This window comes from Geotrypetes seraphini, chromosome 14 (assembly GCF_902459505.1).
Source record: "Geotrypetes seraphini chromosome 14, aGeoSer1.1, whole genome shotgun sequence".
NCBI classification, from domain to species: domain Eukaryota; kingdom Metazoa; phylum Chordata; class Amphibia; order Gymnophiona; family Dermophiidae; genus Geotrypetes; species Geotrypetes seraphini.
This window is the reverse complement of record NC_047097.1, coordinates 16,600,018-16,626,218: the sequence shown is the minus strand read 5'-3', so window position 1 is coordinate 16,626,218 and position 26,201 is coordinate 16,600,018. Positions and strand designations below refer to the sequence as shown.

At 42.4% G+C, this 26,201-nt stretch overlaps 1 protein-coding gene across 1 annotated transcript in view; it reads right to left on the bottom strand.

Annotated features, from left to right (window-relative positions):
* The window catches only part of FAM214A (family with sequence similarity 214 member A), a 136,436-nt gene that overhangs the window by 70,494 nt on the left and 39,741 nt on the right, over nt 1-26,201 (bottom strand). The window contains exons 3-6 of the mRNA XM_033920615.1: nt 24,410-24,612; nt 13,596-13,721; nt 9,659-11,153; nt 2,680-2,796 (exon numbers count right to left, since the gene is read on the bottom strand). Coding sequence (XP_033776506.1) covers nt 2,680-2,796; nt 9,659-11,153; nt 13,596-13,721; nt 24,410-24,612 — 1,941 coding nt within the window. The remainder of the gene's footprint in view (nt 1-2,679; nt 2,797-9,658; nt 11,154-13,595; nt 13,722-24,409; nt 24,613-26,201) is intronic.

Sequence of the window (26,201 nt, the reverse complement as noted above, 5' to 3'; positions counted from 1 at the left end):
GAGAGTTGGTCCCCTATCCTGAGAAGGACTACCCCCCAACCTGGCATCATTGCAACTTTTTGGCAGAGGGGATAGCATGGGGTGCTGAGGACGGGTTGCGTTTGGGTCCAGAAAACCTGCACCTGTAATTCTAGGAAGTGGAGCTGGAATACTGCCAAGAGCCACGAAAATTAAAGCAACCTGAGCCTCTAGAGGTTCTGGGTCTGCCATTAGGCAGAATTTTGGGTTGGCAGTCTATCACACAAGACCCTTTCTGAATAACTACTGTCCCTTAAAAGGGAGTCTGCCAAGAGTAGCTTTAAAGGTGGCATCTCCAGCCCATTGTCTGAACCACAGCATTCTGCGTGCAGAGACTGAATAAGCCGATGCTTTACTCATGACACAAATAATGTCATAGAGAGCATTCACTCCAGACAAAAGGAGCTGAGGTGCAGGCTCCTTGCCCTCCAGAGTACGTAGCCTGGAAAAAAAGGCATGTGTCACATAGGACGCCGCTGAAGCCACTTTGACTCACAAAGTCAACGCCTTGGTAATCCTGCATATCCTTGAGCACTACACTGCCTTTGCTCGGAAGACAGGTGTGCTTAGTAACCTGTGCAACCAAGCAATCCACTTTAGGCTGGGTAAAAAAGTTGCTGGCAGTCCTGTGCCATAGGATACAGCCAAGACGTGGCTCTCGCAACTTTGAGGGACCCCTCTGGAAAATCCCACATGCTCAGTGACTAAGACATTAGTTTTCAAATGCCAGGGAAACGCAGAAGATTGAACCTTCACTACACTCTCAAGGGAGGAGGAAGCAGATGGAACTGGCTGAAAGTCCAAATTCAGCTCATGCAAGGACTCAGAAATGAAATCCAGCAGAGCCATGGGCTAAAGAAGCACAGGACAATGGAATTATCCCCTGGATCCAAAGTGCTAGATGTTGGGCCAGCGCCCCCCAATATGGGAGGCGCATCTTGAGACAATATGGGAACAATTATCTGTGTCCCTATCAAAAGGATCTCCCAGGCCCTGGGCAGTGGTAGACTGCAAGGCATATGTGCCCAGAGGGGCCAAGTCCTCACATGTAGTGTCCGAAGTGCAGTCCGTCTTCGCCTTGGAAGGATGGCTTTCCTGACAGGCTTTCCACATCAAACTAATGAATTCAGGTGAAAAAGCCATACCAGGTAACATAGAGACACACGAAGATGACTAATTTGCACCACTTGGGTTCTACAGCTTCTGCGACCTTTAGCGCAGGATGGTTGCCGTTTCTAGGTTCAGTAAAGAAAAATGCCTGAACTACCAGGCTCACTGCCTTTTCTGCAGGCAGAGAGCACAAAAGAGTCTAAGACAGACGTTCCTGCCTCTCTTTCATGTGTGGCGTGGCATGTGACATAGGGACACTCCCAAGGTACCCAATTTGCACATTTCTGGCATGGATTAGGGGTAAAAGAGTCTTAAGACTCTATCTCAACAAGTTTTGAGGTCAAACAAGAAGTTTTGGAGCTGCAAGAAACTTTTGAAAACAAGATCGCTAAAATCCAAGATGGCCACTGTCAAGATTTTGGAGCCAAAAATCACTTTAAAAAACAAAGAAATAAAAGTAATTTAAAAAAAAACCTAAAACCCAGTGAATTTAGGATTTGGGGGGAGGGGGAACATAGGGGAATAAGCAGAAACCACTGAAAACTGGAATTTTGGACACCCTCCCCCCCATTCACCTCACAGGCTGAAACAGCCTTATCCACTGTGATCTGTGCTGGCAATATGCTGCAGCCTGCCTCAGCTCTGAACAGTAGCTGGAAAGGGAGAATAAATCACTGCCTCATAGTCTCCTCCAACGCTGATCTTCCCATGGACCAATGGATGTGCAACTAGAAGAGGGAGGTGAAAATGTAGCCAGCACCCTGTGAGACACCGCTGAGCCTCCTATGGAAGCCTGACAGCCTGCACGGTCGCAAACCCCTGTCAAGCAGTAGATGAGCAATGCAAACCAGGGATGGCCCTGCTTCTGCAGGCTAACAGGTACTACAAGGGATTAGCCTGGAACATCTGGGACACACTGGAAGGGTCTAAGGTCTAGTATCACATGTTAAGAACAAATCACTCCCATCACAGTATTTACCATGGTGTTGGAGTGTTTGTGCATCCTGCTCTAAGTCTTGATTCTTTTTTTACCAGTGCTCACAGGTGTGGCCCATCAACTTTTTTCTTACCCAGCTCTCTAGTTTCCTCCTCTTGTACTGCTGACTGATTTCAGCTGACAGCAGGAAGACAGAAGTCAGTGCATGACACACCAAGTGCTTCTCAATTTCTTTCTGCCTATCACTAGCATCTCTGTAGCACCAAGCAGGTCAAACAGCTATCTGAGCTGTGAACTAGTGGACAAGAGAGGCAGAAGTGCAGGGCCTGCTCTACTGCCAGCTGTACACTATCAGCTGGGATAGGGAGCACAATGTAAAACACTGACTTCTGGGCATTGTAGACCTACACTACGCTGCTGTCATCACCAAGCTTTCTAGAACAAGAATAAGTAAACCCTCCAACAAAGAAAAAAGTAAGTTTTTTTTGTTATCAATTCTATACAAAAATCTTTAAATACCACAAACAAAATATGTAGTTGGAGAGAAAACACCCTCCTGAGGTTCTATAGGCTGACTTAAATTTTACACATTAAATTTTTTAAAGGTAACTTACAGGACTTGAAAGCAAAGGCAATCCAGTTTGAGGATGAAAAGCCTTAGTTGATGTTCCATCCAAGGATCGAAAATTGTGTTTCTTCCAAATATCTGACTGCTTGAATGATATTGTTTTCTGAAATTAAAGGACAGTATATGAAATTATGATTTCCATCTGAATTATTAACCTTAATTTCCAAGACTTATTACAGTGAAAAAAAAAGCCCTTTACTTCCACTCTGCCCCCAGTTATTCAGGCTACAGGAAATCAAAACAATTGAACCTGCTAAACCATTTAGCAGTCCAGCTATATATAGTGGCACTGCTTGAAGCAACTTTAGCTTTTGTTTCTTTTTTACGATTAAGAATTATATTCCTTTTACTAGTAACTTTCCTGCTTTCTTTATTTTATTAAGCACTTAATGTTTTCCTTCCCCCTCTCTACAAAAGCAAAGATATTTACCTTTAGCAGGTATTCTCCAAAGATAGCAGGCATATTGCACATATGGGTGATGTCATCCACGAAACATGGTAAGGACACTGCCAAGTGCACTGTCACTTTAAATCTTTTTAATTTAATAATTATTTGCTCATGCACAAAGAAAAGTACATATGAAATACATAGTGCACATCATGGAAGGAATAGAGAAAGGTAAAATATTCAAATTGCATCATCCAATAAGCAAGCCTGATTTCATTTTAGGGGATTTACAACATCAAAACCCGCTAATGATAACACTATTTAGCTTCCCTACCTAATATCAGTCTTTCCAGCAAGTCTGGCTCAAAGAAAACATATCTAGTATCTGGAAAAGAAACCAAACATTTTGAAGGAAATTAAAAAAAATAAAATTGAAAAAAAGGTAGCCCCCAAAGCTAACATGCTTGACTTAAGTTGAAGAAACTGTCTTCACCTAGCTTGAGTGGCTCTAAAGACATCAGAAAAAATCTGGAATGTACCTCCACAAAACAAACAGTCCTTCTTAAAGTAATACTTGGAAATCAAAAAACTTTACCCACCTCATAGTGGCAAGCATTGGACTATATCATCTTGTGCTGTCTCAAGAAATTCAGTTAAATTGTCCAGGAGGCAAGTTCCAACCCCTCCTTCCTCTCGCCTACCACTTAAATTCCTTTCTGGTACCTAACATCTTACAATATTCAAATCAGGATTAGGCAAATTTAAAGTTTCCTTAAGATATTTCCTCAACAGGATTTCCACTGAAAATAAAAGGGGCACAGGAAAATTTACCAATTTCAGGTTGGAAGATCTCATCTGATTTTCTTTCATCTCAAGTTGCCTATGCAGGATAGAGGCTAACCTTCAGCCCGGATGTTCCTACCTGCTGCAAACCACTAATCTCAGATTCTATTTTCTTTAAGGAAACATCAAAAGAAGAAATCCTCTGATCAATATCCTCCACTTTAGAAGCCACATCTTGAGTAAAGTAACAATGTCTCAGTTTGTTTCACCAATGTCCATATATCCATCAATGAAACTTGTGATGAAGTTACCATTGGCTTTGGGACTCCCTGAGAGAATACCACAGGCTTAAGAGAAATCAACCTAGGGGATGGAAGTGGTGTTGGCTGTGATAAAGAAAACACTCCCTCTTTAGGAAAAAAACATGCTGGGAAAATCTTTTCACAGGAGGAAACAGTAGGTTGGTCAGGGGTCAGCCTATCCCCTGAACTCAAGGAGGTGCCTGAATCCAATCCTGCATTTAAAGCTGAAGGAAACTCTCTCAATTAAAGCAGGAGACTCTCTCAATTGGTCCTGGTAAGTTAGGTGTACTCACAGTTAGAACTTTTGTCTTGTCTTTACATTTCCCATATCTAAGTATCAAAATCCTCCAATATAATAGCCAATTCACTGAGGCTCTAAAGGGGCTCACAAGGGGCCTGGTGTGCCCCTTATTGCATGTCCCTTTTGCCATACCCTGCAGCCACGTCACAGTGATCTACTAGGCTTTATCCACGGGGAGAGACATCTCGCAAGAATGATGCCAGTGAGATATCAACTGCTGTTAAAAGTAAGTCCTGAGTCACAACAACAATCGGATGCCCAAACTCCACAGGTACTTCTCAACTCCTCCGCTACTTTAAATCTTTAGGCAGTGCCCTTAGCAAGTGTGTGCCTATGCCTTCCCACCCAACACTCATAGACCCATCAACTAAGTAACAAAGCTAAGGAGTCAACTAGGGGAGATGGGCGATATGTGAGAATATATGCTTACTGTCCTCAAGGAACACCTGCTACAGCTAAGTAACTTTGCTTTCTCCAAGGACAAGCAAGCATAATATCCACACATGTGAGACTCCCAAGCTGCCAGGATCATGTCTCTGAAAGAGATTATTAATGTACAACCCAATAATTATCACCCGTTGATTCCTCAATTATTTGATCTTATATCAAGTTTTACTTCCAAAGGTGTTTTAACAATATTTCTCTTCAACCAATCTTATTTAAGTCAATTTAAGACATTTGAATGGACATTCTATTTGTAACTAGGCACCACACTGCTGGTTACTTTTTATTCTGCATCAGTCCAAATTTATTAAACAACTTTATTTTATCCTGTATTTTTTTATATATTTAATTTTTTTTAAAAAAACAATGTATCTATCATTTTTGTATATAACTCAAGCCGAGGGAAGGCCCCGGTGGGGGAGGCAGCGAAGCAGCCTGTTCAGTGCTGCCGCCGCTGCTGTTCAGAACAGGTATGTCCGCCTTGTGGTGGAAGGGTCGGCTGTGCGGGATGGAAAGATGTGTGCAAGGGGATCTCTCGCTGCTCAGCGTATCACTGTCTTCCATTGTCCCTAGATGGTATCGACTGGTTGCAGGAAAACAAGCTAAGCGCTCCCACTGATTCTGCATTATGGTAATTTCTATTATGATATTATAATTTAACTAGTGTTTAAGCCCGTTACATTAACGGGTGCTAGTAAAGCCTCCTTCCCTCACATGTCCCCTATTTTCAGCCCCAGCTCCAGCTCCAGCTCCAAACCCATTTTTACACCCCCCCCAGCCCTCTTCTCCCATCTTTTCCCTTTCAGCACCAGCCCCCTTTTCTCACCAGCAGCATTTTTCTCCCCACCCCACTTCCCTGTGCAGCAGCACCTCTTCCCTGCTCCTTGTCCAGCAGCACCTCTTCCCTGCTCCCCCTGTCCAGTAGCACCTCTTCCGTGCTCCCCCTGCCCCTCTTCCTTGCTCCCCCGGTCCAGCACACCTCTTCCCTGCTTCCCCCTGCCCCCCTTCCCTGCTCTCCCTGTCCAGTAGCACCTCTTCCGTGTTCCCCCTGCCACTCTTCCTTGCTCCAGCGGTCCAGCAGCACCTCTTCCCTGCTCCCACTGTCCCTCTTCCCTGCTCCCCTGGTCCAGCAGCACCTCTTTTCTGCTCCCCCGGTCCCTCTTCCCTGCACCCCGGTCCAGCAGCACCTCTTCCCTGCTCCCCCAGTCCAGCAGCACCTCTTCCCTGCACCCCCTCACTGTCTTCCATACTTTGTCCCACCCCCACCCTCCGAAGCCAGCCTGCCTGTCATCCCCCTGTGAATTAGAACCCTCTCCCCCCCGCCACTATCGCCGCCATGCAGCAGACCCCACTGACCCTCCCACTGCGAGACAACCATCAAACCTCCTGGCTCCAGCAGCGGCCGCATCACACTAAAGACACTGCTTCACGGCCTTCCCATGCTCTGATTTCCTCTGCCACGTCTCTGATGATGTCATCAGAGGAATGTTACGCCGATCTTCAAGAAAGGTTCAAGGAAATATCCGGGAAAGATGGTAGAGGCACTGATAAAGGACCGCATCTTTGATCACCTTGACAGACACAATCTGATGAGGACCAGCCAGCACGGCTTCAGCAAGGAAAGATCTTGCTTGACGAACTTGCTGTACTTCTTCGAGGGCAGTAAACAGGCAGATAGACAAGGGCGAGCCGGTCAACATTGTATATCTGGATTTTCAGAAGGTGTTCGACAAGGCCCTGCATGAACGACTACTTCGAAAAATTGCGAGCCATGGAATCGAGGGTGAAATACTCATATGGATTAAGAACTGGCTGGCGGATAGGAAACAGAGAGTGGGGGTAAATGGACAATACTCAGACTGGAAAAGCGTCACGAGTGGAATGCCACAGGGTTTAGCGCTTGGGCTCGTGCTCTTCAATATATTTATAAATGACTTGGAAATTGATACAACGAACAAGGTGATTAAATTTGCGGACGATACGAAGTTATTCAGGGTAGTGAAGATATAGAAGGATCGCGAAGACCTCTACTGTTACAAATACGCTCGACAAATGGGCCGCGACATGGCAAATAAGGTTTAACGTGGATAAGTGTAAGGTGATGCATGTCAGTAACAAAAATCTTATATACGAATACAGGATGTCTGGTGCAAAACTCGGAGAGATCCCCCAGGAGAAAGACTTGGGAGTACTGGTCGACAAGTCAATGAAGCTGTCCGTGCAATGCACGGTGGCTGCGTAAAATGGCAAATAGAATGCTAGGAATGATTAAGAAGGGGGATCACGAACAGAACGGAGAAGGTTATCATGCCGCTGTACTGGGCCATGGTACGCCCCCCCACCTGAAATACTGCGTCCAGCAATGTTCGCCATACATGAAAAAAGACACGGTACTAATCGAAAGGATCCAGAGAAGAGCGACTAAAATGGTTAAGGGGCTAGAGGAGTTGCCATACAGTGAGAGATTAGAGAAACTGGGCTTCTCCTCCCTTTAAGAGAGGAGACATGATCGAAACATTCAAGATAATGAAGGGAATAGACTTAGTAGATAGACAAATTGTTCACGCTCTCCAAGGTAGAGAGAATGAGAGGGCACTCTATAAAGTTAAAAGGGGATAGGTTCTGTACAAACGTAAGGAAGTTCTTCTTCACTCAGAGAGTAGTGGAAAACGGGAACGCTCTTCTTGAAGCTGTTATAGAGGAAAACACCCTCCAGGGATTCAAGACAAAGTTAGACAAGTTCCTGCTGAACCAGAACGTACACGGGTAAGGCTAGTCTCAGTTAGGGTACTGGTCTTAGACCTAAGGGCCGCCGTGGGAGCGGACTACTGGGCACAATGGACCACTGGTCTGACCCAGCAGCGGCAATTCTTATGTTCTTATGATATAGCCTAGTCATGGCTGTCTCTCCTTTGAGAGAGCCTTCAAAGGACCTCCCAGGGTTCTGTAACTTGGAGTTTCATGTCTGGATGCCACAGAAAATACGTTGGCTGACACTGAACCCTGCTCAAAGGAGAACACTCAGATGACTGGAGCAGAGGTGGATCAATGTTGAGCTTGCAAAGACGACTCAGTAATAATTCCCCCATCACTTGGAACAGCCACCTTACTGAGGGATCCTCTCCCTGGTCTGCGGCTGGGAACTCATCGTGATCCTCTACATAGGAAGCTGAATCTCCCTTCAGGGAGGCCTCACTCTAACAGCAGGGGGAACAAAACTGAACTTTCATCTCCTGAATCTCTCTTTCTCTGACTGCAGAAAGAGAAACTGAAGGGGGCAGCAAAGGCAGGGGAGGAGGAAGAGATGTCCAAAAGCTGCAATTGATATCTTTCTGTAATAAGCTCGTGAGAACGGATCGAGTACCCTATGGTTCAGCATACCATCCCCTATTGCACTGAAAGAACATTATTTGGGTATAGATCGTTGAAGTCCATCGAGCAGATTTGGGGACTCTCTATATTTGATCACCTGTTTGGAAGTACCATACTATGCTTTGGCACTTTAGCAAGGGTAGTTGTGTGTGTACTTGTGTGTGGGGGGGAGGACTGAATGAAATGCTGGTTTTTTAGATCTTTTCATATGGCCATGTACTGAAGAATCACAGTACAACATTTGTATTACTATTACAATGGTTGTATTTCATATAAAAAGTTAAAATGGGACCACAATATCTTGCAGACTTGGTAATATCCTATTACTACTCAAATAACAATGGTATCAAGTCCCAAGGAAAACAGATAAACCAAAACACGGACTTGTGCACTTGATTATGTTATACGTTTTTCTTTATGAAACCCTCAGATACCTGCGCTGCTCAATAATGGCATTGAGACAGCAAACATGCAGGTGGCAAGTTATCTTTCATCGGGCTTTCATGAATTTTAACAATTAAAGTTATAAACAGCGACACTTATCTTTTCACCAGGTCACTTGATTAGATAGAATACGGTAATAGTAAGGTTAAGTCATTTTGATGACATCATTAAATTTGAAAATAAAGCACAAGCGCATACTTGGCTAGTTGCCGACGCCATTTTCTGTTCTGCAAGACGCAGATAAAGCTGTTCACAGTGAGTACCGCTAGTAATCGTTCATACTTGGTTATAACTATAATTTTAGTGCACAGAAATTCCTGTTTTTAAATTAATTTTGTTGTTGTTGCAGCCTGAACGTACGGACCCCTGAAGAAGCCGTACTTGGCGAAACGGGTCCCGTTGGGCCGTGTGTTCATGTTTCACAACAAGCGACCTGGTGAAAAGATAAGTGTCGCTGTTTATAACTTTAAGATTAAATTAAGTATTATTCAAATTGCTAAAATTCATGAAAGCCCAATGAAAGATAACTTGCCACCTGCACGTTTGCCGTCTCAGTTCAATATCCTATTACACCAGAATGCACTCTTCACTCCTCTACTAAAGCTTTGTTAACAATACAAATGGTTAGGGTAAGGCCTAGAGCTTCTCTTGTGTGGCTTTGCCATTTTCTGTGGAATAAATTTCCTTAGATGCTGCACCATGAAACACATTAGCTGCATTTTCATTAAGGGGTTAAGGGCATCGCTATGGGGGCTATAATGCTTTGACTTGATGGCATAGTGGAGGAAAGTCTGTTCTAAATTATTTGATGCTACTATTTTATTTTAAATGATCTTAATTTGTTTGTACATCAATCACAAAGTTTTTTACAAGAAGAAATTAAGTGTTAATAAATCAATAAAATTATGCCTTTTATTCACTGGATACTCACCAGTACATCTGCAGTTTTCAGCCGCTCGCTTCTAGTCAAGCAGTTTTCCGTAAACTTTCGCTGAATAGCGCTCAGACTGTCATAATTTGTTGGGTCTTCATTCTCATCTTGTGCACATTTCAATTTATCTTGCTTATCTTTACATTTGAAGCCATCATGGTCTTTATTTAAATAATTTTCTATACTAATAAGTTGACTATTTTGTTCACATGCTTTTGATTTTTTAGTGTTTCTTTCAAAGCTCTTCTGATCTTTCTTGCACAGGTCATATGTTTGCATTATACTTTGTTCTGTCCCTTCAAGGATTTTGAAATTGTCTAATGGCAACTTGTCAGAATAGTCAGGGTTGTTGTTTCCCTCTATGCTTGCTCTTGCTTTACATTTGTTTGGGCAAATTAATCCAGTACTATGGCAAACTGAACACTGTTTTACAGCCATTCTGCCTTTACAATGACTACCAGAAGTTATTATTTCTCCTTTATTTTGCATCTCAGATTTATTTGCTTTGCTAGATGATATATTTATGCAAGTGACAGAACTAGAAGATTTCATTACAGGCTGTTGAAATGTGTCGTGGGCAGGTTCATAGGATTGTGTTAAAATAAGTTTTCTTCTTGCTTGGGGTTTTGGAGAGGTCTTCAGTTCAGTACCAAGCTTAAAAGCAGTAATAGGTGTGTCAAGTGCACCAATTTTTCCTTCACAGTTTTCCTTCAAACCAACAGAGCCTGAACTAGAGAGAGATACTGATGTTTCCTTGGCTATTTTTAACAGATTTTCATCCTCATATGAACTCCAAATATTCTTAGTATTAACTGATTTAGGTTCGTGTACTCCAAGAGAATGCCCAGTAATATGTGATGTTGGATCACAATGAAGCAAATGTTGTGCAATTCTTGCTATAACTTCCCGCCGCTCATTAAGTAGAGAGCCAATTAAAGGATTAGCCTCTCCAATGAGTTGGCGGGGACAATGGTTAATAGAAACAAGGGGTTCAATGCAAGAATATTGTTTTAAAGTTCTATCTGGTGTTTCATCTAATTGTGTCTTAGAGTCCTCTGCAGCACTATATGACTGAGCTTTAGACTGTGATGTTCCAATGTCATAAAGATGGCCCACTGTTGGATACAGTTTCACATTTCTGACACAAGTAGAAAGGTCAGTTGCTAAACATGTTCTTGCATGTGGTAAATCTTCAGGTGTCAATGTCCACATTTGTTTGCTATATGTACAATGAGAGCTAGGCATACAGTGCTGCTCTGTGTCTAAAGAATCAGTGTGTAGAAAGACACTATGTTCATGTTCTCGGATTCTCTTTTCATAAAATCCAAGGTTACTGTGAATGCTACAGTTTAGTACCGGATAACTGGATTGTCTAGGCAAGGACTGAACGCTGACTTTCAAGGCCACATTGTGAGAAACGTTAGGAACAGGAAACACATGTTCACTTGGAGATTGAGAAAAATTCCATTGTAGTTCTACATCTGCTGCACTTACTCTGAAAAAAAACACAACAAACATAGATGTTAATTTTAAATTTTTATTCAGTTTTCTTTCTCTCTGTATCACCAAGATTTACATTTCCTTGCTGGATAAAGCACATGTATTCTTCCTCCCCTACCTCTCCTAATTTGAATATGCTATGGGTTATCTTGATAATTTTGTTTTGGATATCTCATTTGAAGTTGAGTCCTGCTTCTGGTTTTTGGAACAGGGCATTAGGATATGTATGTGGAGGGGGTGGATAAGGGTGGGGGAAGAGGTCAGGAGGTGACGTGGAGATTGGAGGATGAAAGTGGTATGAGTGAGATAAGATTAGAGAGCTGGTTTTTTTAATGGAATATGTTTTCTACATATCAAAATTGTGTTCAATAAATGTTCGTGGATTAAATTCCTCAAGGAAACGTAAACTTTTTTTTAAAAAAAGAAGCTGAATGTATGCATGTCAATAGGTTTTGTCCAAGAAACTCATTTACTCCCAAGCTGTGAAAAACTTGTCCATAAAAACTATTCTCAAATTTATTTTGTCTCTAATAGAATTAAATCTAAATCAAACGGGGTTGCAATTTTGCTGGCAAATTCACTATCTCCCGTAGTGGAGGATGCTATTAGAGATAGGGAAGGAAGATTTATATTATTAAAAGTGAAAATGGGAGGAAGATTATATACTATTGCTCCTGTAGATATTACTATCCAGATTTTGCAGAAGAAAGGAGTTAAGTATTGGAAAATGGATGATTCCCTATTGTTAGATACACAAAATATAGAATAGATAGGGAAAGAATTGCAAAATTATTTAATGATTAATGTGGATGGGGTTACATCTCCGATAACTATATGGGAAGCTTTGAAAGCTGTACTAAGGGGAAAACTTATTTCATTAGGCTCTTTTGAATGCAAAAAAGGAGGGATCTATTAGCTCAGATTTATCAACTAGAACTTGAGTATAAAAAAAAGAAAAATAATAATAATAAAAGAGAAACTTAAACAACTGAGATCAGAATTACAGGAGATAGACCTGGAAGATATTAGTGTAGAACTGCAATCATTACAACAATAATATTTTGAATCAGCTAACAAAACGGGGAAATTATTAGTGCATAAATTACATAAGAAAGCTTTAAGAAATGCCACACCATGGGAATAGAGAAATGAGTGTGGGAGGAAGGGAAGAGAGAGAGTAGGGATAGGGCACAGACAAAAGATGCTGGGTAAGGAGGAAGAATAGACAGGTACACAGGGACATGCAGGAAAAAGGGGTGGACAGGGGCACTAAGAAGCCAGATATTAAACAGGGACACAGAGGAGATATGATGAATAGGACAGATAGGGATGCAGAGAGAAGATGGATGGCAGATATGGAAAGAGAAGAAATGTCAAGGGCTATTGTGTTAAAGGGGGCCATTTTGTTGGGGTGCCATATTTTCTACATTTACAATTGGCCACCACATTTCCCATGTGTAAAGCTTTTAATTATTTGTATAAAATTATACATATTCAGCCTTTAGACTTAGCAGATTTGTGGGTAGCATTGCAAGTATGTGTTGTTATAACAGAATCAACTATTGCCATACATTATTGTTAGGTCTTCAAACTACAACTGAGTAGACCACAAATTCTTCAAAATATGGTGCTAGAATTTTAGTAGGGGCTAAATCTACTGACAATGATTCGCCCATTTTATTTAAGCAGCTTTAGTTATCAATCAATTGAAAGCTTTACTGATTTCGTACAGCTATGTCCCAGACATAAAGATGTACTATCGGGAAGTTAAACCTTTAACATGCTAACACACACGCAGGATGTCCTTATAATAAAGTTCTGTGACATTACTGACTCACATAAAGCATATCTTGGAGCTCTGTCACAACCAGAGTAAGGCAGCTGTGGGCATAACAGAAGGGCAAATCCAAAGCTTTACCAACTACACCAGTTCAATCTTGTCACATACTCTGAGGCACAGCATGTGCATGTGCTCTTCACAACAAAATTTGCTTTAAATGCCATCACGTGCCAGTTCTTTGAAATAAGGTACCCTTGAGCTACACTTGGAACACAGCCTATTGAAGTTTTGAAATTAATTTTAAGATGTGGATGATTGTCTGGATATTTCCAGGATATTGTTAGTGATAGCTATAATTAATTCAGTGATTTTATACAAGTATTTAGTTTTGTTTTTAGCAGTTTTTTTTTTAAACTTTATGACTAATGTATGATCTTGTATTTATTTCTATTATTGTTGTAAACCACTTAGAGATTTTTTTCCTCCTTAGATGATAACCAGTTTGATAATAAACAAATAATCATTATGCATTTTGCAGCAGTTTAAACAAAAGAGAAAAAGAAAACAATTACAAAATTATTTTAAAGCTAAATCTCTACCATAAAGCCAAATAAAGTTGGTTTCTTTGTTTAAAAAAATTCTAGCTTTCAAACTTACCTGTAAAGAATGTTACGTGGGACGGCACCATGAGAAACACTTAACCAAGCACTTAATTGGGAAAAGAAAACAAATGAGCGAATTGCCAATAGTAGGGTCTTCTCTTCAATAAATCTATCTCCACTTCTAAACAAAAACAAAAACACAGAATAACAGATTTTTGGGGGGACAAAACTTCATACTAATGTTTTCATGTGCAAGATCTATTGTTAATGAAGATTCTTTACAAAGACATGACATTTCTAAGCATTCTGCAGAGAAAGCACAGTTACTTAGCGTAACAGGTGTTATCCGGGGACAGCAGGCAGATATTTTCACATATGAGTGACATCATTCACGAAACCTAGTATGGACAGTCTTCAGTGCTCGTGACTATCTACACCGCTCGCTTTAAAGTGCTCATGACTATCCACACCGTGCATGCGCAACTGTGATCCCGCCCGAAGAAGCTCGAGGTACTTTAGTTCCATAAGCAAGCTAAGAAGCCAACCAGGGGAGGAGGGTGGGATGAGAGAATATCTGCCTGTTGTCCCCAGATAACACCTGTTACAGTAAGTAAATGTGCTTTATCCTAGGATAAGCAGGCAGCATATTCTCACATATGGGACTCCCTAGCTTATTGCAATGGGATGGAGGGAGAGTTGGCCATTAAGAGAATTATTTTGTAACACTGTTTGGCTGAAGTGAGCATCCCATCTGGATTAGGATTCTAGACAGTAATGAGAGATGAACTAAGGACCAAGTAGCTGCTTTGCAGATTTCATCAATGGGAGGGGAATGCAATAATGCAACTGAAGCTGCCATAGCTCAGACCTTATGTGCTGTTACACGACCTCTAAGCTGCAGATCAGGCTGAGCAAAGCAAAATGAAATACAGGCCGCCAGCCATGTGGAAATAGTTATTTTGGATACAGGGTGGCCCAATCTGTTAGGATCAGAGATGAACAGTTGAGGAGATATTTTGTGAGACTGAGTCCTTTGTAAGTAATACACCAAGGTTCATTTGCAGGTTCATTTCACGTTACAAAGTGGTATGCAAACTTTCAGCATGGAGATTTTGAGACTGAAGATGCAGCAAGGTCTGGGAGGCCTCAAATGGTGTCAGCTCCTGAAATTGTTGACCATGTCCATGACATGATTTTGGAAGTCTTGGCAAATATCAGCTAAAAACAAAGGAAACTGGGGAGACAATGGTCTTGGTGTTGAGGAGTGGCGCTCGCTCGCTGTGGGGGGTACTATAATGTGTTAATGGAATGGATAGTGTGCAGGACATGTTGATGCAGTATTTTTTTGATTTTTTTCTATATGTAACGCCTACTTTTCATATGAAGAGCTTTTGCACCAGGATGAGAATGAGGTTTTGGAAAGAAAACTGGAAGCACAATCTATTCATTGAAGTGAAAATCTGTGACCACATTTGGTAAGAATTTAGGATGGATGCGTAGGATTACCTTAACATGTTGGAATACCATAAAGGGTGGGTCCCACACCAACATCTGAAGCTCACTCACGCAAAAGTGAGTGAAGTTAAAAATACCACTGTGGAAGTGAAATATTTAAAAATGAGAAGAAGACATTGGTTCAAATGGAGGCTACATCCAGCTAGTGAGAACAACAATAAGATCTCAAACTACCAGAGGCAGCTTAAACAAGAGGATGCAGCACCAGAGATTTATCGTTGACCTTAACATGGAAAGCACTGATAGTACTCAGGTGGACTCTGACTGAAGTGGTGTTAAAACCTGAGTTGGATAAGTAACATACATAGTAGATGATGGCACATAAAGACCCGAATGGTCCATCCAGTCTTCCCAACCTGATTCAATTTAAAAATTTGTTGGGGGGGGGGGTTTCTTAGCTATTTCTGGGCAAGAATCCAAAGCTCTGCCCAGTACTGTTCTTAGGTTCCAACTACTTGAAGTCTCTGTCAAAGCTCACTCCAGCCCATCTACACCAAACCAGCCATTGAAGCCATCCCCAGCCCATCCTCCACCACCCGAGTCATTGAAGCCCTCCCTAACCCATCCTCCACCAAACGGCCATATACAGACACAGACCGTGCAAGTCTGCCCAGTACTAGCCTTAGTTCTTCAATATTTACTATTATTTTCTGATTCTACATCATCTGTGTTCATCCCACGCTTTTTTGGACTCCATCAAAGTCTTCATCTCCACCACCTCTCTCGGGAGCGCATTCTAGGCATTCACCACCCTTTCCGTAAAGAAGAATTTCCTTACATTGCTCTTGAATCTACCACCCCTCAACCTCAAATTATGCCCTCTGGAAAAGATTTTGTTCTACGTTAATACCTTTCAAGTATTTGAATGTCTGAATCATATCTCCCCTGTCCCTCCTTTTCTCTAAGGCATACATATTCAGGTCTTCCAGCCTCTCCTCATACGTCATTTGGCGCAAACCTCCTATCATTTTCGTTGCCCTCCTCTGGACCGCTTCAAGTCTTCTTACTTCCTTCGCCAGATACGGTCTCCAAAATTGACCACAATGCTCCAAGTGGGACCTCACCAATGACCTGTACACCTTCATTCTTCTGGCAGCAGCCACCACCTTGTTGCATTGTTTTTTGCCTTTAGATCTTCAGACACTATCACCCCAAGGTCCCTCTCCCCATCCGTGCATATCAGCCTCTCACCTCCCAGCATATACGGCTCCTTCCGATTATTAATTCCTAGATGCATTACTCTGCATTTCTTTGCATTGAATTTTAGTTGCCAGATATTAGACTATTCCTCTAAATTTCGTAGATCCTTTTTCATGTTTTCCACTCCCTCCTCGGTGTCTACTCTTACAAATCTTGGTATCATCAGCAAAAAGGCAAACCTTTCCTTCTAACCCTTCAGCAATGTCACTCATAAACATATTGAACAGGATCTGCCCCCAACACCAAACCCTGAGGGACTCCACTACTTATCTTTCCTTCCTCCAAGCGACTTCCATTAATCACAAGTTTCAAGTTTTTTTATTTTTGATATACTGTCAAAACAAGTGTCTGTCCGTCAACCAGTTTCTAATCCTGTTCACCACTTTGGGTCCTAACTTCAGCCCTTCACGTTTGTTCAAGAGCCTCCTACGAGGAACTATGTCAAAGGCTTTACTGAAATCTAAGTAAATTACATCTAACATATGTCCTCGATCCAGTTCTCTGGTCACCCAATCAAAAAATTTAATCAGGTTCGTTTGACACTATTTACCTTTAGTAGAGTCATATTGCCTCAGATCCTATAACCCATTAGATTCTAGGAAGTTCACTATCCTTTCTTTCAGCCACACTTCCATTATTTTTCCAACAACTGAAGTGAGGCTTACCGGCCTGTAGTTTCCCACTTCATCTCTGTGACCACTTTTGAGAATAGGGACCACATCCACTCTTCTCCAATCTCCAGGAATCACTCCTGTCTCCAGAGATTTGTTGAACAAGTCTTTAATAGGACCCGCCAGAACCTCTCTGAGCTCCCTCAGTATCATGGGATGGATCCTGTCCGGTCCCATTGCTTTGTCCACCTTCAGTTTTTCAAGTTCTTTTTTTCAAGTTCTTTTTTACCCAGAGGGTGGTGGACATATGGAACGCGCTTCCGGAGGTTGTGATAGCCCAGAGCACATTGCAGGGTTTCAAGGAAGGTTTAGACAAGTTCCTAAAAGAAAAGGGGATTGAGGGTTACAGATAAAAAAGAAGAGGTAGGTTACAGAAACGGACAGGAACCAAATTACAGGTCATGGACCTGACGGGCCGCCGCGAGAGCGGACCTCTGGGCGCAATGGACCAATGGTCTGACCCAGTGGTGGCAACTTCTTATGTTCTTATGTTCTTAAGTTGTTCATAAACACTTTCCTCAGTGAAATCTACTCCATTTTCCCATGTAACTTTGCCAGACAACCTCAGTCCTTTTCCAGGATTTTCTTTCGTGAACACAGAGCAGAAGTATTTGTTTAGCACATTGCTTTTTCCTCATCACTCTCTACATCGGTTCCTAACATCTTTTAGTTTAGCAATTCCATTTTTCATCTTCCTCCTTTCACAGATATCTGAAAAAATTTTTGTCTCCCTTTTTTACAATTTTTAGCCATTTGCTCTTCCGCCTGCGCTTTTGCCAGATGTATCTCTCTCTTGGCTTCTTTCAGTTTCACCTGGTAGTCTTTTCTGTACTCCTTGGGGTTTTTTTAATATTTCAGGAACGCCATCTCTTTTGCCTTTATTTTCTCCGCCACTAGTTTGGAGAACCATGTCAGTTTCCTTTTTCTCTTGTTTTTCTTTATTTTCTTCACATAAAGTTCCGTAGCCATTTTTATTGCTTAGAACCTTTGAAATCTAGGACTTTTAAATATCGTGCGGCCGCTCTCCACTTTAGCTGTTATATCAAACCAAATCGTTTGATGATCACTACTTCCCAGGTGAGCACCCACTCGTACATTAGAGATACTCTCCCCATTTGTGAGGACCAGATCTAATATTGCTTTTTCCCTCGTGGGTTCTGTCACCATTTGTCTGAGCAGAGCCTCTTGAAAGGCATCCACAATCTCCCTACTTCTTTCCAATTCCGCAGATGGAACTTTCCAGTTTGTATCCGGCAGGTTGAAATCTCCCAACAGCAGCACCTCCTCTATCTTTCCAAACTTTTGGATATCCACAATCAGATCTTTATCAATTTGCTGCGATTGAGTTGGAGGTCTGTAGATTACACCCACATAGATAAAAGTTCCATCTTCTCTTTTCAGAGCGATCCATATTGCTTCTTCCTCTCCCCAGGTCCCTTGCATTTCAGTTGCTTGGATATTGATCTTTACATAGAGAGCTACTCCTCCATGTTTTTGACCATCTCTGTCCTTTCTAAAAAGATATCTCAGTATGTTTGCTTCCCATCCATGGGATTCACTGAACCATGACCCAAATGTTCTTGGTACCAATCCAATGAAGATGAGGAGGATAGATGACTATCTCTTGTTTGGTCAGATGCATAAGATCAACGCGATGAGAAAGGATGATACCTCGGCTTGGAACACCTTGTTGAAGAAGAGCATCTATGCTTCAAAGCAGTGGATCATGTTTTCAATCTTGGAGAAAATCGATGAGAATTAGCATGATGCTTCGATGGATAGCTGAGACCAGTACCTTATAGCACTATACTTAAGTGGTTGGTATTGAGGGAATCGATGCTAGCAGCTGCATTTTGTGCAAATTAAGCATACTACTGAGCTCCCCTCCAGAACTCATGGAGTGACTCCCAGAAACATGGTTCAACAGGTGGTACCCTCAGTGCAGCAGGTTGTCTCGGAGAGGGTGCCTCGATGAGTGCACAGCATGAAGGAGAAACAACCTATAAAGATGAAGAACGATGCATCAAAGGACTCAATAACGTTGAGACCTGCGACGCCTCAAAAAAACGCACTCGTACTTATAGCTCAACAGCCGGTACCATCAGTGAAGCAGGTTGTCTTGAACTGGTTGACCTCGATGAGGATGCATACCATGAGGGAGAGACAACCTGTGATGGTGGGGAGCGTCGGCGTTGATGTTCAGTCTGAATCAAGAGAGTTGATGCCATTGAGACCTGCAACGCTAGGAAATATGCACCAGTACTGATGGATCAACAGTTGGTACCATCGGTGCAGCAGGTTGTCCCAAAATGGATGACCTTGATATGGATGCATGCCATGAGGGAGAGACAACCTGCGTCTCAAAACCATAAACTGTGTTTATTGAACTTTGTGTTTGCGAGTGCCTGTCGTGCTTCTGAATTATCCTTTTGGAACTGTGTTGTTTTTCTATATATAAAGAATGTAAAAGAAAGCAGTGATATTGCTTGTAAGGCTTAAACTAGTGAATTCCTAAAGTTAGTAAATGCTGTGGTTTATAGAGTGGATTAAAATAATGTTTTTATCGTTGGTGCTATACATTCAACCCAAATACATTCCATTGCGCGATGCGCGGTCTCCCCAGTTTGGAGATGGTTGGAGCCCAGTGAAAGATTTATTAACCATCTTTATGAAGAGACTCACCCAAGTTGGTGTACACCAGTTTGTTTGCAGTTTCATTTGATCTCTTTTCAACCCGGGGCCCCTGATGAAGGCGTGTTTACTGAAACACAGGCCGTGTCGGGTCCCCTGGTTTGTTTTAAGGTGTTGTTTTTAACCGCATTTATTTATTTGATATAATAAATTCAGCCTGCATCATTGTACGTGTGTTTGCAGTTTTTTTATTTTGCTTTTGTATCCCTCGCTTCAGACCTTGTTGGTTCTTCCTTTTTTTTGTTTGCTTTGGCAGTTCAGGAGAATAAATTTTGTAATACTGCCTGGCCAAAATGGCCATCCCGTCTGGAAAAAGAATCCAGACAATAATGAGAGGTGAATGTATGAACCGAGGACCAAGTGGCAGCTTTGCAGATTTCCTCCATAGAAGATCTAAGGAAAGCTACAGATGCCACCATGGCTCTAACTTTATGGGCTGTGACTCGACCCTCTAGATACAATCCAGCCTGAGCATAGCAGAAAGAGATGCAAGCAGCCAATCAGTTGGAGATGGTGCACTAGGAAAGTGGATGTCCCAACTTGTTTGGCTCAAAGGAAACAAAAAGTTGAGGAGAAGATCTCTGTGACTTAGTTCTTTGCAAGAAGAAAGCCAAAGCACGCTGAAGTTACTATGTAGCATGTATGAAGAGCTGTTTCTCCAGGATGAGAATGAGGCTTTGGAAAAAGCACTGGAAGAACAATGGATTCATTGATATGAAATTCTGAAACCACTTTAGGTAAGAATTTAGGATGAGTACGGAGGACCACCTTGTCATGATGAAATACAATGAAAGGTGGGTCCACTACTATGGCTTGTAGCTTACTGATGCTGCGAGCAGACGTGAGAGCAATGAGGAAGACCACTTTCCAAGTGAGATATTTCAGATGAGCCGAAGACATTGGTCTCCCATCGATGGTAAAAATGATGGTAAAAATGATAGACAACCTCCAATAGGAGGAAGATAATTAAGAGACAGAACGGTGGAGGTTATGCTCTGTTTTAAACAGTCAAAAAGGCTGCGTAGCCTTAGGTGCAGCAGAAGGTTGAGATTTCTGTTGCTTCTGATTCTGCTGTTTCTTTGGAGGAGGGCGAGTATAAGGAGCTGTCCTCGGAGCAAAACGCCTCTGGTAAATAGGAGGAGGGCGTGCAGGCTTGTCAGGAGCTGGCTTTGGCTTAAGTCTGACAATAGAAGCAAAGGATTTTTCATGCACAGACAATTTCTTGGTGGCTGCCTCAATAGATTCATCGAAGAGGTCATTGCCTGCACAAGGAATATTAGCCAAGCGGTCATGAAGATTAGGATCCATGTCAATGGTATGAAGCCAGGCAAGGCAACGCATTGCAACAAAACAAGCAGCCGCCCGGGCAGACAACTCAAAGGCATCATAAGAAGACTGAAGTAGATGTAATCTGAGTTGTGATAGAGAAGCGATGACTTCTTGAAATTCAAAGTACTTTTGAGTATCTAAATAACTAAGAAATTTAGGCAAAAGAGCAATGAGGAACTCAAAATAAGTGACAAAATGGAAATTGTAATTGAGGACTTTAGAGGACATCATGGCATTTTGATAGATGTGACGTCCAAATTTGTCCATAGTTTTCCCTTCCCTTCCCGGAGGAATGGTAGCATAAACTTTGGAAGGATGGGACCTTTTCAAGGATGACTCCACAAGTAGGGATTGGTGAGATAACTGTGAATTCTCAAATCCTTTACAATGGAGAGTTTTATATCTGGAGTCTAATTTGCCTGGAACAGCTGGAATTGCATAAGGAGTCTCCAGGCATCTGGTAAAAGTTTGAGACAAAAGCTTGTGAAGAGGAAGCTTAAGTGACTCTGCCGAAGGTTGAGGAAAATGCATGACTTCGAGATACTCCTTAGAGTATTTGGAACCAGCATCCAACTGCCTGGAAGAATGCCTCAATGAAGGTCTTGATCGTCGGTGAGAACGGTGCTTGGAAGCAGATCTCGAAGATCGAGGAGACTTCGCCCTGGAGAGAGAGAAACAGCTGATGCCACTAAAGAATGGATAGGACTGGAGGCTGTGGATTGAAGTTGATGGAGGAACCTCGATGCACTCCCAAAGACTCTGCTCCTTGTTTGAAGTGTGAGGGTTCCTGCCGAGGCACTTGCAAAGATTCTGCTCCTTGCTTCACGTGCTTAGATGCCAGATCAGACACTCGCAGAGACTCTGCTCCCTGCATAGAGTGAGGAGACTCAGACTGAGGCATAAGAAGAGGTTACAGAATGCCCAGGCTGGATTAGAGTAGCTAGCTTCTGTCCCATTTTGGTGAGGAACTGAACAAATTGCTGCTCTAACATGGTCTGGAAAGAAATGGGCAAGGATGGATCCGTGTTCAATACTGGTCGCCATACCTTAAGAAGGATATGGTGATATTCGAGAGGGTCCAGAGAAGAGCAACAAGGATGATAAAGGGCATGCTTACATATGCTGAAAGGCTAGAGAAGCTGGGACTCTTTTCCCTAGGAAAGCGGAGACTTAGAGGGGACATGATAGAAACTTATAAAGTCTTACTTAAAGGGGATAGAGAAGGTGGAGAGGGACAGATTCTTCAGCCTAGTGGGGCAACAAAAACAAGACGGCATTCAAAAAAACTGAAAGGTGACAGATTCAGAACAAATGTTAGGAAGTTCTTCTTCACTCAAAGGGTGGTGGATGCCTGGAATGCGCTTCCAGAGGAGGTGGTAGGGAAAAGTAAGCTTTTGGGTTTCAAAAAGAGACTAAATGATTTCCTGAAGGAAAAAGGGATTGAAGGGTATAGTTAGATGATTATTATACAAGTTAACAAATGATTAGAGAATAAAAATGTTTTTAGGTGGAAGATCAACTACAGGTCAAGGACCTGGGAGGGGGCCACCGCGGGAGCGGACTGCAGGGCGTGATGGACCCATGGTCTGACTCAAAGGCGATACTTATGTTCTTATGTCTGAAACCAGACCATCTGCCTTAGCTGGAGGTTCCACCGAGACAGTGGAAATGTGCTTCGACTTAGAAGCCTTAGGCACCTTAAGCACCACCAGTGGAACTGTCTGCTGAGCTATCTGACCTGAGGATACAGGGGAAGATACAGCAGATGTCGTCGATGAAAGAGCCGCTGCAAACGAGGAAGGTCTGATGAGGCTCGAGGTCAAAGCAGTGGAGGCAGGAAGGACCTGGGTCGAAGGCGAGACTGAGGTTGGCTTCGGAGTCGAGGAAGTGGTCAAATCCATCTGGAAGAGCTTCTCCACTGAAAGTAGATGACGTTTAAGGGCTCGAGGTTGAGAGTAGCACAGAACTTGCATGACTTCATGTGATGTTGTGGCCCAAGGCACTTGAGGCACCAGCTATGTGGGTCCGTGAGAGAAATCGCACGCTGGCACTGGCTACACTTCTTGAAACCTGTAGCTGGCCGGGACATAGAAGAAAAAACAGCCACAACAAGGTCGAAGCCCCTGGGCTGCGTCCGAGAGGCCTGCCCCGGCAACCGAACGGAGGAAATAAAAATTATTATTATTTTTTTTTTAAACTAGAAATAAATAAAGTAAGTACAGTGATTCATGAAGAAAAATAACACAAACCGCGGCAAACTGAGAACTGAGGAGATGCGCCCTGTGCTGGGCAGGAGGGCACTCGCGCATGTGCGGTGCGGCTGACTCGAAACTTCTAGTTTCTTCAAGCAAGTCTGCTTGCGAGGCTTCCGCATCAAGGCTCCATCGGTGACGTCACTCATATGTGAGAATAGGCTGCCTGCATGTCCTAGGATAATATACTGCCTGCTTGTCCTGCGATCGGATGAGTGCTAGCATAAAATATGCACAAAAGCCTTAAGCTACAACACTGATACCTATCCCTTGCAATTCAAGGTATCATCAGCATTCCACACTCTTGCTCCAAAATAGAAGGTCTGTTAAGCCCATCAGCCAAAAGCCAATGATGGCCTGCCAGCGTTTCACTATGCTGCGTCAAGGCAATAAGGCTGTGTATCGGCACATAACTCTGTGCTCAAAAGGCTAGCAACTTACAGACGCGCTGTTTTTGAACAGAGTGTGGCATGCTGATGATACCATGAACTGCAAGGGATAGAGATAAGTGTTGCAGCTTAAGGCTTTTCTACATATTTTATGCTAGCACTCATCCGATTGCAGTTCTAACACACTAGCGGGAAGTGATTTTATGGTCACTCCTGAGTACCTGTGTTAGGCCCTCTCCAGCTTAAGAAAGTAAGTCTGGAATGTAGTGTTTAGCTCAGAGGAATTTTTTTAATATAAAAACTTATTTAAAAATTATAAAATGATTACTAAATTATAAAATTAATTATTTGATTATGAAATTATAAAATTGACAAAGAAACATAGGGAGGAGGAGGTTTTTGAGCCAATGAGGTAGCTCATGAATACAGCCTGCTTGAAAGCTAATGAGCAGTGGCGGGATGGGAGTCTGAGGTTCTTTCTTCCTTTCCTTATGGTATCCTTTGAGCTGAATACATTATGATAGTATAACACTATATTGAAAGTTAATCCCTTTTAATTAGGGAACAAGTGAATATATCCCCTAGGTATTTGGAGTATTGAAAACAATCATATTCACCAGTTAATATCTAGTAAGAATTGCAAAATTTTTAGTTTCTCCTAGTATATACAAATTAACCCCCTCTTAGCGGTTGCTGCGTGGTAACGGCCCCGAAGCTCATAGAGATTTAAAGGGCTTCGGGGCTGTTGCTGCGTGGCTTTGTAGAAGAGGGGGTAAGTCTTTCAATAATTGAGTAATTATCATAAATAAAAAAGGCGCTTACTGTCGAGGAACTGGTTCCAAAATCCACCTCTCTAGCAACAGTGCATCTTGCTTGATTGCAGGGTCATTTAAATCATTCCCCTCTGTGGTAGGACCTTCATCACTATAGCAACAGTCTGGAAGTAGCATCACTTCAACCATAATTGGGATATTATTTCTCCATAACAGAATAACTTCTGATCTTGTTCTTCTGGCTTGACAACACTACAAAACATACTGAAATTCTTTAGCCCAAGTATGAAACTTTGCTCAGGATCCACAAACTATTTGAGTTTGCAACATATGCTCAGGTTCCACAAACTAGTTGAGTTTGCAACATATCCAAAAAATATCCAAATAAACAAACATTTAATCTTTGTGCTTTGTAAAATGTTCACTCTGATATAAACTGTCATATGCAGCATTAGTATAAAAGCATTTATCAGCACTGACTTTATTTAAAAGATTTCACACTGCCATTTGAAATTTAAAGAAAAAAAATTCTAAATATCAGTCAAAAATGTGTCACTGACTAGAATGCAAGATTGTATTGTTTATTGATAGCTTCTATACCGCTACTAAAGACAGGGAAGTCAATTAAGAGCAGTTTATATGAGCTTCTGTAATGGTGTTACATTACAGAGATCACATTTTAAATGGTTTTCAATACAGGTACAAATATACAGTGGTACTTTGGTTTACGAGCATAATTCGTTCCAGAAACATGCTCGTAAACCAAAATACTCGTATATCAAAGCGAGTTTCCCCATAGGAAATAATGGAAACTCACTTTGATACGTTCCTCCCCCCCCCCCCCCCGAAGCCAGCGGCGCTGCTCCCCCCCACCCACTGACATCCCCGGCCCGAACATCTTGAACTTACCCCACCCCCTGGCACCGGCACGCAGCCCATATGATGTGCCGGTGTTGCTAGAAGATCTTCCTGCCTCTGCCGGCCTTGAGCATGCATCTGCGCATGCTCAAGTCCTTCTAATTTTCCCTTACAGCCATGGTGGAAATGGCAATTGATAAAATGTTAAGAAATGCAGTATAGTACAATTACTATAACGGGACAGCAGGTGGGTGACGTCATTCATGGAGCCCGGATGCGGACAGCCTCGCAAGCAGACTTGCTTGAAGAAACTCAGAAGTTAGGTGTGTGTCTAGAGTGATACCGAGTATTTTTATGTTTTTGGATATTGGGTATTCGTGATTGTTTATTTTTATCGATGTTCTCATAATTTTGTCATTAGGACTAGCCAGAAAGACTTTTGTTTTCTCTGCGTTTAGTTTCAGTTTGAAATTGGTGGTCCATTTATCGATTTCAGTCATTATGTTTGAGAGGTTGTCTACAATTTCTTTTGTGATGTCGTTTAAGGGGATTAGAATGGATATGTCGTCTGCGTAAATGTAATGTATTAAGTTTAGTTTTTGTAGGAGGTGGCCTAAGGAGGCGATATAGATATTGAAAAGGGTGGGCGATAGTGGGGAACCTTGAGGCACCCCTGACGGGTTTTTCCATGGTTTGGAGTAGTTTCCATTGCTGATTACTCGGTAGGATCTGTTTGTTAGGAATTCTTGGAACCGAGATCCTGGTTCCACACAGACGCCACCACCTCAGGATTCCAAGGGGGCGCGAAGCAGCCCAAACTGACCTGATGGAAGGATAAACTAATCCAAGCCTTCGACAAGGTGCCCCATGAACGCCTACTGAAGAAACTGTGGAGTCACGGGGTGGAAGGGGACATGCACAGATGGATCAAAAATTGGCTGGCGGACAGGAAGCAGAGGGTAGGAGTAAAGGGGCACTACTCT